At 34.3% G+C, this 15361-nt stretch overlaps 2 protein-coding genes across 6 annotated transcripts in view; one reads left to right on the top strand and one right to left on the bottom strand.

Annotated features, from left to right (window-relative positions):
- LOC142347436 (COP9 signalosome complex subunit 6-like) overlaps nucleotides 1-15361 on the bottom strand; it is a 527653-nt gene that overhangs the window by 500647 nt on the left and 11645 nt on the right. The gene's annotated exons all lie outside the window — the stretch shown is intronic.
- Nucleotides 1-15361, top strand: part of LOC142336774 (uncharacterized) — a 50617-nt gene that overhangs the window by 25754 nt on the left and 9502 nt on the right. For all 5 annotated transcript variants that reach the window (XM_075385715.1, XM_075385693.1, XM_075385700.1 and 2 more), the window contains exon 6: nucleotides 2700-2962. In XM_075385715.1, coding sequence (XP_075241830.1) covers nucleotides 2700-2962 — 263 coding nt within the window. The remainder of the gene's footprint in view (nucleotides 1-2699; nucleotides 2963-15361) is intronic.

Here is a 15361-nt window from a genome sequence, read left to right on the forward strand (position 1 = left end):
TTGACTTTTCGAGTGACTTTTAAGCCCTTGACTTTTTGTGTTTCGGGTGATCTAAAATTCTCTCTCTCAATCACAATTTCAAGCAGCTGATCTCATTTAGCGGCGGTTTAGTACTAAAAGTCAAATGAGAAGTGCGCCGAAACTGGTGCCATTTTTCACTTTAAATCAATAGTGGTATATGTTAACTCTAATTTGGTTATTTGAAGCTCACTATTGAACTTCTTAGTCCCATTTACCCCCCCCCCCCCCCGACTGAAGCAGGCTGCAATTGATTAGAGTTCCCACTAGTCGTTCGAGACCAATTCTTCTGACGTTTAGTCGGTTCTGCTATTTTCAGTAAATTATAGAAGAGAAAACAGTTGGCCAAATTTGATGAAAAAGAGTCAATTGCAAGGTATTTGTTTTAGTGTTTAATTTTCCAAAAATTTCCTGATGTTTAGAAAAATGGATACAGGCTCCAAATTGAGAGAATTTGTAGCCAATGTTTTTCCTGTTTTGTTCAAGACTTTCATTCAAATCTGTTCTATTTTCAGAACGTCTGCTTTTTAGAATCTAAACAAAAAGCTTCCAAGTGATACCTTTTATATTAGTTTGGGTGTGCAGAGTTAAAGTAAGACATTTTTTGCAGAAAAACGAAGAAAACAGATTTGGTATATACTTTTGGTGACATCTTATTTTTCACAGTTGTTTTCTGCTGTCAAAAATTGATGTTGAAATTTTACCTTTACTCGCACGGAATTTTTAAATTGGGTATTTAGCTATCCTGTTCGTTTCTCAATTAAGTTTTGCGCCTTGCGTTATTTTCGCTAATTTGTTTTAATTGTTTGAATGTCTATACTGGTTACGCGTGATTCCTTAGGCCCTCGAAAAAGCCTTTTGTTTGCAAATTTAAAAATAACTTAAATCTAATTTGGAGGCTGGTGGAAGAAGCATTTTTCAAAGCATTTCTTTTAACGAAAACTTTTCTTAAAGAAAACTGGAATGTGTTCGAACCCTGACTTGTTTCTATTTTCAGCTCCTTATTTTTTCACGTTTATCATATGAATCGGATCTAAATTGTCACCCCCCCCCCCCAGCTTAGTGGCATATAGTTAAATGGTTTTTACGCCCCCAGGCGCATATGCTAATTTGTACATCTCAACATGCTATATAACACATAAATTGTAATTGGGTTATAAAAACACTGGAAGGGGGGACAGAATAGATCCCAAAAATCTGTAGATCTTATATTCGGCGATCTATTTTTAAAAGCTCTATTCAGCTTTTTGTCGGTTTTTAAACAAAACTGAGGCAAAAATGACTGCATTTAATTTGAAAATGTTTTAGTTACCCAGAAAGCTCTCCGATTCACTGACTGTGATCATTTTTTTGTTTTTGACTTCACATTTGATCCCCAAAAATTGGATAAAACAGGTGAAGCCCGCGCACAATTTTTGGTTATTCGGTTCTCATAGAGCTGCAGTAGTTTTTAAGTGACCGACTTACCGAAACTGCGAACCCCACCACTTTTATGCCCCCCCCCCGAAGCTCATTTTTACGACTAAGAGCTTTTGATATTGTTGATCTAGTTAAGCTGCTCTTTGAGAATCTCTGAACTCTCTTACTGAGCTCATACGCACTTGATGATATGACTAGGGGCTACATAGAGCGTTATATACAGCTCTATCTAGTTAAGAAATTGACAGTAGAAAGTGTTTAATGGCAAGCGTTCGTTCATTTTACTTTCAGTCAACTCAACTTTGCTGCTCATAGGGTGGTTTTTCCGTTAAGAAATTTTAATGGGTTCATCTTAGTGCAGCTTCTGACCCAAAATTTTCCGAGTAATGTTTTAGTAAAAATACAAAATGAGAACATTAAACGCACCAAGAGTTGAAACAAAGCCTTTTTAGATCCTCTTTTGCTGCTAAGAGTTCAAATTATAAAATAACGAGCTTCTGAATTGATGCTGAAAGTATTTTAATTGCACTGCAACTCTATTTATACCAATTACCTGAGTATTGGTGGTACTTTTCTCCGAGTTTTCTGATGATAAATTTTGTTCATGTAATTATAATGACATCGCTTGACTGATTTTGCTCTATTTAGTTTTGATGCCATTTCTAGTTAATTGAGTTCTAATTAAAGACAAATTGCAACCCGAAATAACAACTATGCGCCAATTTTCTTACAAATGAGAAATTTAATCAAATAGCCAAAAAATGAATAAGTCAACATAAAGTGTTATTTGAAGCGCAACTCGGCGATAATTCCTCAACATTTTCCCACTTCAAGCTGATACATTTACGTAATTGTGACGTAATGCACTAAAACTACTGACAAAATCTCTTTACTCTTCCGTAGTCGCTGTTAAAATATCACACGTAAATTCGCGTATCTGGAGAATCTAAACGAAAGAGGTAAAAGTTTTGCTGTAGATTTCTGAAACACGGCGAAAACCGATAACGCAAACAGGCTGCTAACCGACATTTATTCTTCCTTCTTTTGTTTATTCGTGTTCTGTGTTTATAAAATATCAATTATGTTAGTTTACATCCCTCAGAGTATTTATTCAAAACATCAACCTGTTTCAGAAAAATAGAAACTGGCGGTTACCTTGACAAATCATGACTTCTACATGAAATGATCATAAACCTGCTTCAAATGAATATTTAAAAAGGAAGAAGCCAATGCTAGCATAAAAAACCTATCTTGTGTTTCAGTCTTGCAGCCTCCCGGAGGAGCATCGGCGTCGCACTTGGCTGCCTCTGCCGCTGCAGCAGCTGCTGGAGGACATCGGTCTCCTATACTGGCAGCAGCAGCCGCGGCCTCCTCTGCGCTCAATAAAGTGCCCCCGGCCACTGGACCACCCGGTGCACCCCAAAGTGCACATTTCGGAGGTGCCTCGGCATCTGGAGCTGCCTCGCATTACCCCCATGTCTCTATGGCAGGAGGAAACCCGGCTGCACATGACTTAGAATCACAGGTAAAACGTGCGGTTCCTAGAGTTACTCTAAAGCGATGTAACTGAAAACCAGAATTATGTTGATTTCTTCGAAGCCTCTGAGGAAAGCAGCTTCTTTATCGCTCTAAAAAGCTCTCGAAGAGAGGCAGACTGTACGAATGGCTACCATTAAATGATGCCATCAAACCAGGTCTTTCACAATATGGGAATTGACAACTAGTTTTTAAATTTGAATGGTTGGATTTTTCATGTAAATGAGTGTGCCAAGCGTACTTGATAGTTATAGGAGGACATCTGATTTGATTATCATATGGGGACATTTTGGCTATAAGACTCACTGTGTAAGACGTTGTCATCACTAGTTATTCACCTAGAGAAATCAGCGAATTTAGTTTTAATGTATAATTTTATTATAATCATACTTCTAATTTTTGGCGACTGTTTTCTAAATTATTTGATTGCTCTCACACAACTGCTGGTCTTTTTTATAGTGCGATTTTTTGTGATACCTATTTTTGTCCTTTATTTTTTGATAAATTACTCTTATTGTTCCGACCCCACTTGTGGAGGGAGGAACTATATACTCAAATGGGTTTTTTTTGTTCAGACAATTTTGGCCGATCGATATATTCATCGTAGAGAAATGTGAATGGTATCATTAAAAAGCTCGTCCAGCGTAGAATTGGAAATTTAACAGATTTTTTTGAAGTTCGTATTTTTCGAGGAGTTATCGAGGTTTGAAGTTTCATGTGAACACGTGATATTTGGTTCACTTTTGTTCACTTTTAGCGTAATTTTTGTTCCAATTAACATTTTTTCTTTAAAAATTCTAATTCAAAATTACCTTCGTCGCTTTAAAATGCATCAATTTGGCGTTCCTTTTAGCCGAAAGGCGATTAAAAGGTCTAGTTCTGGTCTCATAGGGAAATTTACTATCAAAAAATTCGAATTGTATTTGAGGGCTGTTTTTTAGAAAAAAATTTTATATTTCTCTGTTTTTTAAGTCACTTAGATAATAGTCACCTTTCATGTAAGTTCCGATCATGACAAACCTCATTTACAGTCCAATGATGCCCAAAGAACAGAAAATTAGCTTTCAAGAAACCACTCATATTTTTTGGCTTCGCCTCAGTGTTCATAATTTTTAATGAAAATTTGATTCTTTTAGAGATTTTACTGAATTTTTGAAGTCCTATGCCATAGACACGTTGACTGCTAATGGTTGTTAAGACTTTAAAAAAATTTTGTAATGTTTTTTTGAACGTCAGCCAATCTTGAACCTTTTTTTAACTCTAAGTCAGTGTCAGTGAAGAGTGCCCCCGTCTTTTCTACTGCAACCAAGATTAATCGGGTTAGCTGTTTTTTCTTCAATTATTGGCCTCACGACCTCGATGCGGCGAGTTTTCATATTTTATTAATTTTTGGTTTTCATAATTTTGTCTGCTTTTGGAATCTTATCACCTTATCCTAGTATTGATAGTTCCCATTGGCTCAGAGAGGGCCTTACAAGTATCATGGATAAAGTTTTCAGAGAAAAGCTTGTGGATTAAATGGCTTCGACACTTGTCGCACTTTTCTAATGAATTTTAGGTATTAGTTATTGTTTTCATAATCCTAAGACTTATTCTGAAGTCTTATTGAAGACTGGTCAACGGCAAACAGCATTCTCTTCCCATCTAGGCATAACGTAGCGTATTTGTTGTCTTCCGTTGAAAGCTTTTGCATTTATTGTTGATAATACGGGTTTTCTCAAAAGTTTTCGTGGTTTTAAAGTGTTTGTTCATGTTTGTTGATTTTTGAAGTCTTATAGTTAAAGAAAAAAATCCTGTTGTTTCCAAAAAATTAATTGTAACTAGAAGCGTTTGTTCTGAGAAGTTAATTTTTTGATTGGCTTCAAGACTTTCGTCTCATGTTTTTGAATTTGCTGTTTTTTTTCTTTGTAGTTGTAAAATGCTGAGATGGTCTCATAAGTTTCTAATTGAGGATTGAATGAATTATATTGGTCTATGCAGTGAGTTCATGCAAATAGTTTTAAAGTTTTTGATATTATTCCTTGCAAATTTTTTTTTTCGCTTTTTGTTGTTTGTATAGTATTTTTGTATATATTTTGTTGTTCTTTTTGTCAAATTTTCACTTTTTCCTATCATTGATAGGTCACATCAAACTCCTTGCTATTCAAAAATTAAACTTTCTGTTGATATTTTGTTGTAACCGATGTTTTGTTTGTGGGACAATATGCGTTTTCATGAATGTTTTGTGAGTTGTCAATATTTGTGTCTTTTTTCTCTTTCACCACATTCGCGTAATAACAGCCCAATTATTTTCAAATGAGGCCCAAGTGAACTTATTTAATCTATCAGTATAATTTTAGCTCAATTAGTTTTGATAAAAATTGAAATAAAAAACAATGTTTAGATAATAGCTAATGATTTTAATGCTTCGACAATTTGGGTTTTCGGAGATTGTTTGTAGTTTCTTTAGCTTTTCTGTATCTTTAGTCCGTTTCTATGGCTTAGTGTAACCAAAGACAGGTCATATCAGTTTCGTACTGATTTATTGGTAAATTTATCGAGAATTATTTTTAAAGCTAATGATTTTTAAGACGTTTGAAATTAATTGGTTTTAAAAATGTTGATAGGTTTTTGAATTTTGACTCATTATTTTTCTCTTTACTAGTTACGTAGTCTCATTAAGGAAAAATACAATCTGCTGTATAGTTAAGATAAAGGAAAGTTTGTGCAATTAAGGTTTTATCTGATCGCATTTTGACGTTGTTTACTAGGTGCTTTTATTTTTTTATATTGAGTTCTCGCCGTTAATTTTTTTAATTTTGCTCAATTTATTTGTTTATTTTCTCATAGTTTTTTTGACAGATCTCTTGAGCGCTGTAATGAGGCATGGCATTGTGTAATTCAGTTAGTAGTATGGTTGTGATGCGATTTTTTAAAACTCAAACATCTGTTTTTGGTTATCTCTTCATTTGGTTGACAACTAAATCAAAAATGTAGATCAGCTCGGGTCGGAACTTTATTTGCAAACGCACATTAACGAGCCGCCGTGTTCAGATTTTAAAGCAGGTTGGCCTAATTGGCGGTAGTTTACTACCAAAGCTATTGGAAATTGCGCGGAAATTGATTTCATTTTAAAGATTTAAGTTCAATTGAATTTAAAAGCAAGTGCTTCCAGTGAGCGATTCCACATCGCATCAGAAATTAGTTTCGAATCATTATGTAAATATCTAAGCATAATAATTGATTCAAAGTTGTTGTTTTGTTCTCATATTGATCTTGTCATAGCAAGACTTAGTAGGCAATGTTTTATAATATCAAAATTAAGACACTTCGCTCCACGGTACCGATTAATAGAATATTACAAGTGTCATATGTCCTATTATACAATATGGCATTTTGGTGTACGGATGCTCTGGCTGCACGTCATTAGCTCCAATTCATCTGCTACAGAAGAATTTTCTTAAATTATTGTACTTTAGGTATCTTTTCGATCAAAGCGAAGATCTATTCCGTGCAAACAAAATTCTAAGTTTTTGAATTACATATAGGAGTTGTTAAAGTTTGTTTTAAAATCGATTAACAATTTCCATGCTGAAGACTATCTAAACAATATGTTTCAGTTTGATAGACAGAATTTACCATCAAGAGCAAAACACATGTTACTAAAAGTGCTGTAATGCAGATCTAAATTGGAGCAAAATTCAATAAGTCGTCGAGCGTCAATTTTTTTAAAGTTCAAGGACTCCTGCCCAACTCTATCGAGAACTCAACTTATAGCCAAATATCAATGACCTATCCTAATTTAAAACAATTATATATTATATGAGGAACTTGTTCGAAAAGTGTTTTTCTGCTAATTTTCCAGAACTCTGTAATTCTGGATGCTTTCTTTACAAAATAGCAAAATTCGACTCAAAAATTGTTGCATTGACCTCGTAGAAGGTGCCGCGAGTCATTTTTTGCTGTCAAAATTTGAGTTTTCTAAATTCTAAAGATGTTTTTTAACTTTGTTTCTTCAATATGCGTTTTTTAATAAATAACTTTTTTCTTTTTTTCCTAGTTGGCGAAGTCGGGATGTTCGCTTGAGTAAGCACCAATATGATGTAGAAGAGGGCAAGTAGCAGTGAATTGTTCAAAGTTATCATTTAAGTTCTGTATAATGCTTTGAATCACATTATCACGTTCAAAGTTATCATTTAAGTTCTGTATAGTGCTTTGAATCACATTATCACGTTAAGAAAAAAATCTTAAAATATTAGTTAGTTTATCATCTATGTTGTATCCATCTGGGCACGCGGTAAAGAAGGTCGAACGACCTCGTTGCGTGTCCCTTCCTAGCTTGAAGATTAATATGCTTTGTTGATAGTCCTATTCTATTGTATTTTTTTTTCTAATTTTATGCTACTCTGTATTTATATTTTACAAGCGAGGATAAATTAACTCTCTCTCTCTCTCTCTCTCTCTCTCTCTCTCTAACTCTCTCTCTCTCTCTCTCTCTCTCTCTCTCTCTCTCTCAAGTCTTTCTGTTGTAAAATTTGCAATAATAGAAGCAGTTGAAACCCCCTTAAGCCCCATCAAGCTGACCTAGTTCTTAATGGGTTCGCATCGTTCGCTGGTCGTTCGAGAGCAATTCGTCCGACAGTAGTCGGGAAAATGCTCTTGGACAGGCAATTTTTGTCCGGTTGGTATTTTTATGGAAATTTTCGAACTACAGCTTATTTATTTGAGCGTTTTTTCGTCTGACCAAAAAAATTCGATCGAGACTTTGAAAGGAAACGGAATTTTTTGTTGGAAATGGGATAAAAAAGGTAAAGCTCGAGGACACTCTGTTTTATAGGCTTATATTTACAGTGTTACAAGTTCAAGGGCATTTTATGTGTTTGGATACGCCTTCACCAGTTATTCCGGCAACCTCGCTTTCATGCATTGAGCAGAAGAGACCATTCAGAAAGGAAACTGCTGGTGAAAACCAGCATCTCTTACTTCCAACCTTAGTGTGCTAGCCATTACCGTAGTTGGCCCGTATCTCTTGAACTTGGGAATCTCTTATAACCGAACTTTGTTCTCGTCTATGCTCGTTGTCAGTTGACTTCTTTCGGTATTGGACGTACATTAAGTTTCCTTGAGTATAACAGAATTTAGTTACCTATTGAGCATACAAAGAAAAGGTAAAATTTTGGTTGAAATTAGTAAAGAATTTTTTTGTCAATTATCCCGTTGAATCTTTAAGTTATTTTCACTTGACATTAAATATTTACTGAATCTATTTCTTGTATCTGAGCCGCTATGTAAATATAATAAACGTAAAACAACGTACGAAAGTTGTACAAATAACCAGCCGTTGCCCCCTCTGACGTCCAAAGGTTATCCAAATTGCCATCCTTTCTTTCAAAAATGTACAAAACAGCAGTGCTTTCTTTTAGTGAGATGTTTTTGTTGGGTTAAACGACTATCAATACCTCTGAAGCCTTAACTCGCTTAAAATTTGAAGATTACTAGTCGTTGACTTAATGGCTGCCATTAATCGGTTTAACAGGTTTTTGATTTTTTTTCACCTTGTTCATGTCCACTATTTATTTTGACCCCACTTTTAGTGGGGGGAGGAACTATTTGCTTAACTGGCTTTTCTTGTTCAGTCAATTTTGACCGATTGATAAATTTCTTGTAGAGATTTGTCTGTGGTATCACTAGAAAGAGCGTCAAATCTAGAAATAAATCTTTTTTTTCAATTTCGGCTTTTTCAAGATGTCAAGGTTTAAAGTTTGTGAATAATTGACATTACAATATTATTTTGTTCACATTTGTGGCAATTCTTGTTTTTTTTTTGCTAAATTACGTTAATCTTTTCGTCTTTTCCGTGTTTTAGTAGCCGTGAAGTGATAAGCTGGCTATTATTGTTATCATCATTTTTTGAAACTAAACTGATTTGGATTTGAATACAGATTTTTTGGTTTTCGAGCAATTTTCACGTGTTATTGAAGTTTTTTGATTTTTTTCTCGTTACTTTCCTACAGAGTAACGAGAAGCATTTGTTTTGATAGTGCTTAGATATTGTTGTCTGGTTTAGTTTGTGGGCAACCAATGGGTTTTGACTTTGCCACTATATTCTTTATAAAATTGAGAATTTTGGCTGTTTTTTGCTCTTTATAATTCTGAGTTCAATATTGACAGTGTCACATTGAAGTTCGAAATGAACTTCTAAATGAAGTTATAAACGAACTTATAAGATGTTTTCAGGTAATAGTTTATGGCATGGATTTTTTGAAGCTGTCAGTAATATTGAAGATTTTTAATTCTTTTGTTCTGATAAACCCAGAGTCACACTGATTGCTATAGTGTCAACGATTAACCTTTTTAATTGTTTAAGTTCACTGTTATAGTTTTTGGCTGTAACACCATTTTTTTTTCACTAAATAAAACTTCTTTGGTAAATGATGAAAGATGAATCTAAATTTTGTTTTCAGTTGATAGCTAATCGTAGATTTGTAGACGCTTTTTGGATTTGGTAAAATTTGAATATTTTTGAACTTTGACTATATTGGAAATTTTTAACTTACTTATCCCTTAGGATGATTAGTGATCAGTCCGATTGGCTTTGTGTCTGTGTCCTCTTTACAGCTAATCGTTTTTAAACTTTAAGAAACATTTGGAGTTCTGAAAAATTTTGCTCCGCACTACTATTTTTTGTCGAGTTAATCGCATTCGATCAGACAAAGTTTATCTAAAATTTCCTTAACAAGCAGTCGTAGTTGCTTCCTACTGAAACACGTGTGTATCTATTCGGTTGTTTTAGTTTGCCTATTGATTTTTTTTATTTCGTTCAAATGATGGTGAATTTTTGCTGACTTCTCACTAATTGTTTTTATTGGCCTCTTTCTTAATTTCAATAATGGCAATTAAAATCAGCCTTCTGATGAGGAATCATTCAAATTAGTTAGTGATTATATTTTGTAGCTTATTTTATTGAAAGAAAGGCCTATTGTTTTTGCACACTTTTTTCTGAATCTCATTCCTAAATTTGCTTTTATTTCATTGGTTTTAGTTTTGCAACTTTGTTGCTTATCCAAAAGTTGCCTTGATTTTTGCTTTTTTTAAGTTTTAGTATTTATTTTTAGAATTATTTTGGTAGGAAATGGTTGACGAATTTAGCATATTGTTTTTTCGCCATTGACGCCATTTTCCGAAAAAAATACTTTGGTTTTGATCGAACATTCTATCAAATGTCGTTTTTTTTACCTGTCTTGTTTTCAATAACGCGTATTTCAAATTTTTCATAATTTTGTGCTCTGTTTTTCAAATTTTTTGCTAAATTTGGAGGTCTCTTTTTCACCATTTTTCTGTATTGTTCGCATGATTTCGTAACAATTTTGTTAAATCAAATTGTGAGTTCCATTGGCATAAATGGCTGACCTCATTACCCTCGTGATTATCCAGCTTGGGTAACCACTAATTACATTTGATCTGATTTCTTATCGAAGTTATATAGAGGCCCAGCAAGCTTGATAATATTGAGTTTGTTACTTGAAAGTCATTATTGATTTGGATTAAGTTTGAAAATGGGATAGAATTTTATTTCTAGATCTCATTTTCTGTTGTTTAATAGCCGCCCTCATCTTCCCAGCCGGCTATTATTGCGCTCGTATTTTTTTTACTTCGTCAAACTTTTTTTCGCTTTACCATTTTGCCGCTTTTTCGACATTTTGCGTGAAATCTTTTTGACTTCTCTAGGCTAGTTTCTCTCTTCTCTCATTCTGCTAAAAGTGAATTTGAACATCAGTTGCTAAGCAAAGCAATTCAAAATGAACAGAGTCGGTATAAAAAATTGAAGTCGGAAATAGAAACGGGATAAACCCATAAAGCCCAATTTTAGATGCCCGCTATTTGAACGTCGTTCCTATAAGTCTTAGTTACCACCTCTAGTGCTTATTGGTGTTGATAGTAGCCCCTGTAGCCTCTCTCTAAGAAACAGAAGTATGTTCAACTACGAAATGCCATCAAAATAAATCGGACTTAAAAAATATTTTTGTACAAAAATCTTTTTTTTTTCAATATATTCTATTCGTTCAATCCCAATCATGCTTATTGGAATCAAAGGCGGCTATTTTCCGGCAATCTGCCGGGTATGTTTAATGAATTTAATTGTTGACTTGATAGTTTTTTTACTTGACAAAATTGCATTAATAGCTAGCCTCCTTGTTTGCGTAAATTGTTTAATGAGTTCTGTAAACCATTCATTTGAAATACAATGTGGTATTTAAATTATCAGCCTCTCAACGGCTATTATTTTGGCGCTCTCCTTTTTTTCTAATTCGCTTTACCTTTTGATCACGTTTTTCGTTTTAAATAAGTCACAATTTTCCCGCTTGAGCTTCTGACTTAATTCGCTCACTGTTTCAACTGAATGGATTTTAAATTCTCTCACGTATTGAATTACTCAATGTAGTCAATACGGTCAAAGTCAAAAGGGCAAAATCAAAAGAAACTGGATAAACATATAAGGCCCGGTCATTGAGTCATAATGCATTACGTTATCAAAGTTATTAAAGCGATTGCTAGCTGGCATCAGTATTATGCTTAAAAGCCTTGTTTACAAGCTAAATTTTGTGTAATTTTGGAATGTAACCGAATATGCAGAATTTACACACCAAATAAGAACACTTTGACACTTGGAAAAATTCTGTCAATTTCTTTTAATTTTTTCTTTTTCTGTTTCAATCCCAATGTGCGTCAAGCGGGTCAACGGAGGCTATTTTCCGGCAATTTGCCGGCTATGTGTCAATCTTGAACAACCGCGTCATCCTTTCAGTCAGCTGTTTCTGTGGGCCAAACTGCGTCTAACAATAATTTGTTTCGCGCTACATTTTTGACTTGACCAAGCTATTTTTGCTGCCTGCTTATTTGGGTCAGTGTTTTTTTCAGAAGTTACGTTACTCAACAACGTAATCTAGTATCAACAGAGGAAATATCGAAAAACGAATTCAAAATCAGAAACGCTAAAAATCCATCACGCCTAGTGTTTTAGACTGGTGCTCCTCTAACTTTGTTCCAACTAAGTGTATTTCAAGACTTGTCCTATGTTTTTTTTATAATTTTTGACTTTAACTTTTGATCACGTTTTTTGTTTTACATAAGTCACGATTTTCACGCTTGACTTCTGATTTACTTCACTCTCTGTTTCAACTGAATGGATTTAAAATTCTTTCACATATTGAATTACGTTATGTAGTGAATAAGGTCAAAGTCAAAAGAGCAAAATCAAAATAAGCGGGATCAACCTATAAAGCCCGGTCATTTAATCATAATGCATTAGTTTATCAAAGTTCATTAAAGCGATGTCTGGCTGCCATTCGTATTAAGCTTAATAGCTTTCAGTTTAGAAGCTGAATTAAATGTATTTTAAGAGTCTAACTAAAACTGGACGCCAAATTAGATCACTTTTGATACTGAAATTAAAACCAAAAAATTCGGTCAATTTCTATCTCTTCTTTTTTGTTTTTCTGTTTTATTCTCAAATTTTTGGGCAATTTGCCCGACTATGTTTATTCAGAATTGAAACGTAAAAATCGTGACTTTTTTAAAACGAAAAACTTCAACGAAAGATAAAGCACCATAAGATCGGAGCATTGTGTCTTAAATTACAATCTTAAGTATTAGGATCTGACCATAAGCTTCATTTGAAGAACAGCGCTCGTTAGTTAACAAGTGACAAGCAAGCGAGTAAAATGAAAAATCTAACTCTTCATATTTTCACGACAGTGATGTTTCTGCCAAAACTTCAGGAACAAAAGGTTAGGGAACCGATACTAAGTATCTTGCGAAAGAACACACCATTGTAGAAAATTTCTATTGGAACAAACTTCAGTACTTGGTTCGAAAGACAGTAGATTATGCCATTATATATTAAAACATCTATTTATCCACCATTAAAAGACGGTAATTTTTAATTAATAACACCAAGGGACCAAGTGAAAAAACCAAGAGCAATTGCAGGCATGATTCAAGACAACCAAAGGAACAGAAATAGCTGAAAACTCAAAAATTGATTGATGAAAACGAATTGTCAAGATCGTGAAAAGTTTTGACGTAAAAAACGAAAACTTATAATTGGATTCACCTAAGATTCAATAAAAAACCGATGGGACATGCATTGATAAAGACAAAGTGACAACATGACAAAAAATAGTAGCATGCAAAGCTTAAAAAAAAAACAAAATTTTTTATTTTCATTAACTGCGTGAACTTTGAACAAACGATTTGTTATACCTTTTAAGAAGCCGATGAAATGGGCCATTATTGAGATTATGGAACAAGACAACAAAAACCTACAAAACTCAAAGGCTCTTCATATGTCATCAGAACAAATATTGTTAATTTCATAAAAAAAGTATCAGCAACACTTTTGGGTTAATTTACTACTACACTTTAATAATATCTCAAACCAGTTTTGCTATAATATGAATTTCTAACTCCTTTAATGTAGTTTGCCCCTTAAAAATTTGCGCACTGTTTGCTACTGAACTTTTCGTTTTTCGCTTCACTTACTACTACATATTCATGATAAATCAGAACTCCAATTTGACATTTTATTGTCATCGTAATTCGAAAATTTAATTAGACCTTCAAAAAGATACAGCTTCTCAACACAATCCAAACTTTTTGGATTAAGAAAAAGGAGATCGCCCGAATGATAGGCGTTTGAATGGAGTGATACTTAGATATGATACTTTTTTGTTTGTAGATTCAGTAAAAACAATAGGCCTAGTATAAAGTTCCTAGCCCTCATTTTTTGGAGAGTTAGAGCGAAATTATTTTCCTGGGTTTTTGTAACAGCACTCAGGTTTTAAGTCTTAAGTTACGGCAATATCTGATGTACCTCTTTGTTAATGTTTTGTTTCGTCTATGATATAATGAGTCTGTTTTTAATTGCTCTCAAACAAACTTTTTATGCAAAATTTTTGCTTGACCTTTTGCTCTAGAACATTCTTCTCTCTCAAGTGACTTTTTCATGCTTGATTTCTGAGTTTTTGTTTGATTGCAATTGCTGACATTCCAAAGAAAATTTGCTAATATAAAGCCGATTTTCAGAGTTCAGTTGAAAAGATGATAAAAACTTCCAAAGAACTCCCTCTGAATTAAATTGCGCCGTGTGTCGTTCGAGAGCAATTCGTCAGACGTTGGTCGGTTTGTTTATTTTTAAAAACCAACAATTTAATAAAATTGTCGGAAAAATTGTGTGCGTTAGATGTAGGTTAAATTGATATCTAGCTCAACTAGATAATTGGCTCGTTCGCCTTGTTAGTCGTCACTTGTCATAATATTTACACAAGGAATATGATAACATGAGCTAAGTAACTTTTAATAGATTCCGATATTTGCTCTCATAAATTAATTTTCAGGGATATCATAAGCTATAGGAGCCTTTGAGGCAAGCTGCTGCCTTAGTTGCTGTTTCCATTCTATAATTGGATTGTCTTGTCCTGCTATCTTTTTATGTTCACCCTTAGTTGATCTGGTTAGCTACCAAAAATTGAGAGTGTGCACGGATGCTCTTTTGAAAGCTGTGCGCTGTTTGCGATGCTTGTTCACACTTTGAACTGAGAAGTGTACTTGTTGTCTATGCACACGTGTGCAACTTGAATCCGGTGTGCTGCCGTCACCACAATAGTGCTCAACAGCCATTCTGGCCTCTCTTCATTGCCATGCATGTTGCGTCACATGGAGTCAGAACTAGCTGTAAGCACAGCTATCAACTCAGCTCCGGGTTGTTCCTCGACCTTAAGAGGCTGAAGATTTATATTAAACGGATTAGAAATTTAGATATTGCTTTGATAACCACTTATTTGGAAGCAACCGTGCGCACACATGCTTTTTGTTCTAAAAGAATTTTTGAAAGTTGATTACTGAAACAAAAGAGTTGTAATTGCAAAGCCACTAGTAACGTTGAGTGCGTTCGTTGTGATTCTGTGCTTAATACAGAGTTCGTTCATAAGAGTTTGCGGATGTGCTATGCGTTTCTTTAAGTATCAGCTTTCATTTAGTGTATCTTGTATATAATTTTTCAAAACTAAGACTGAGGAGTCTTTATTGAACACGTGTTCGGACGCGGACCTGTTTCGACCTTTTGATAGTGGTGGCCACTTTTTGTCCTCTGGGCAAAAGAGGATCCCAAAATAGTGTTAAGCTAATGAGAGCCTCCTTCCTCTGACCGATTCTGCTCCCAAATTTGTCCTGCCTTTATTACTCTCTAATGGACAGTTGATGAACTGGGAGCAGGTGTGTGATTAAGTCCAATCAACGTGCCATTAGTGCACCTGTCCGCCTTCTAATTAATATTGAATTGTCCTCAAACAGAGGCTATTTTTGAGAACTTGAATTAAACAATAAACACCAGCAGAGGTCGGTATGCACT

This window comes from Convolutriloba macropyga, chromosome 1 (genome assembly GCF_964194025.1).
Source record: "Convolutriloba macropyga chromosome 1, txConMacr16.3, whole genome shotgun sequence".
NCBI classification, from domain to species: Eukaryota; Metazoa; Xenacoelomorpha; order Acoela; family Convolutidae; genus Convolutriloba; species Convolutriloba macropyga.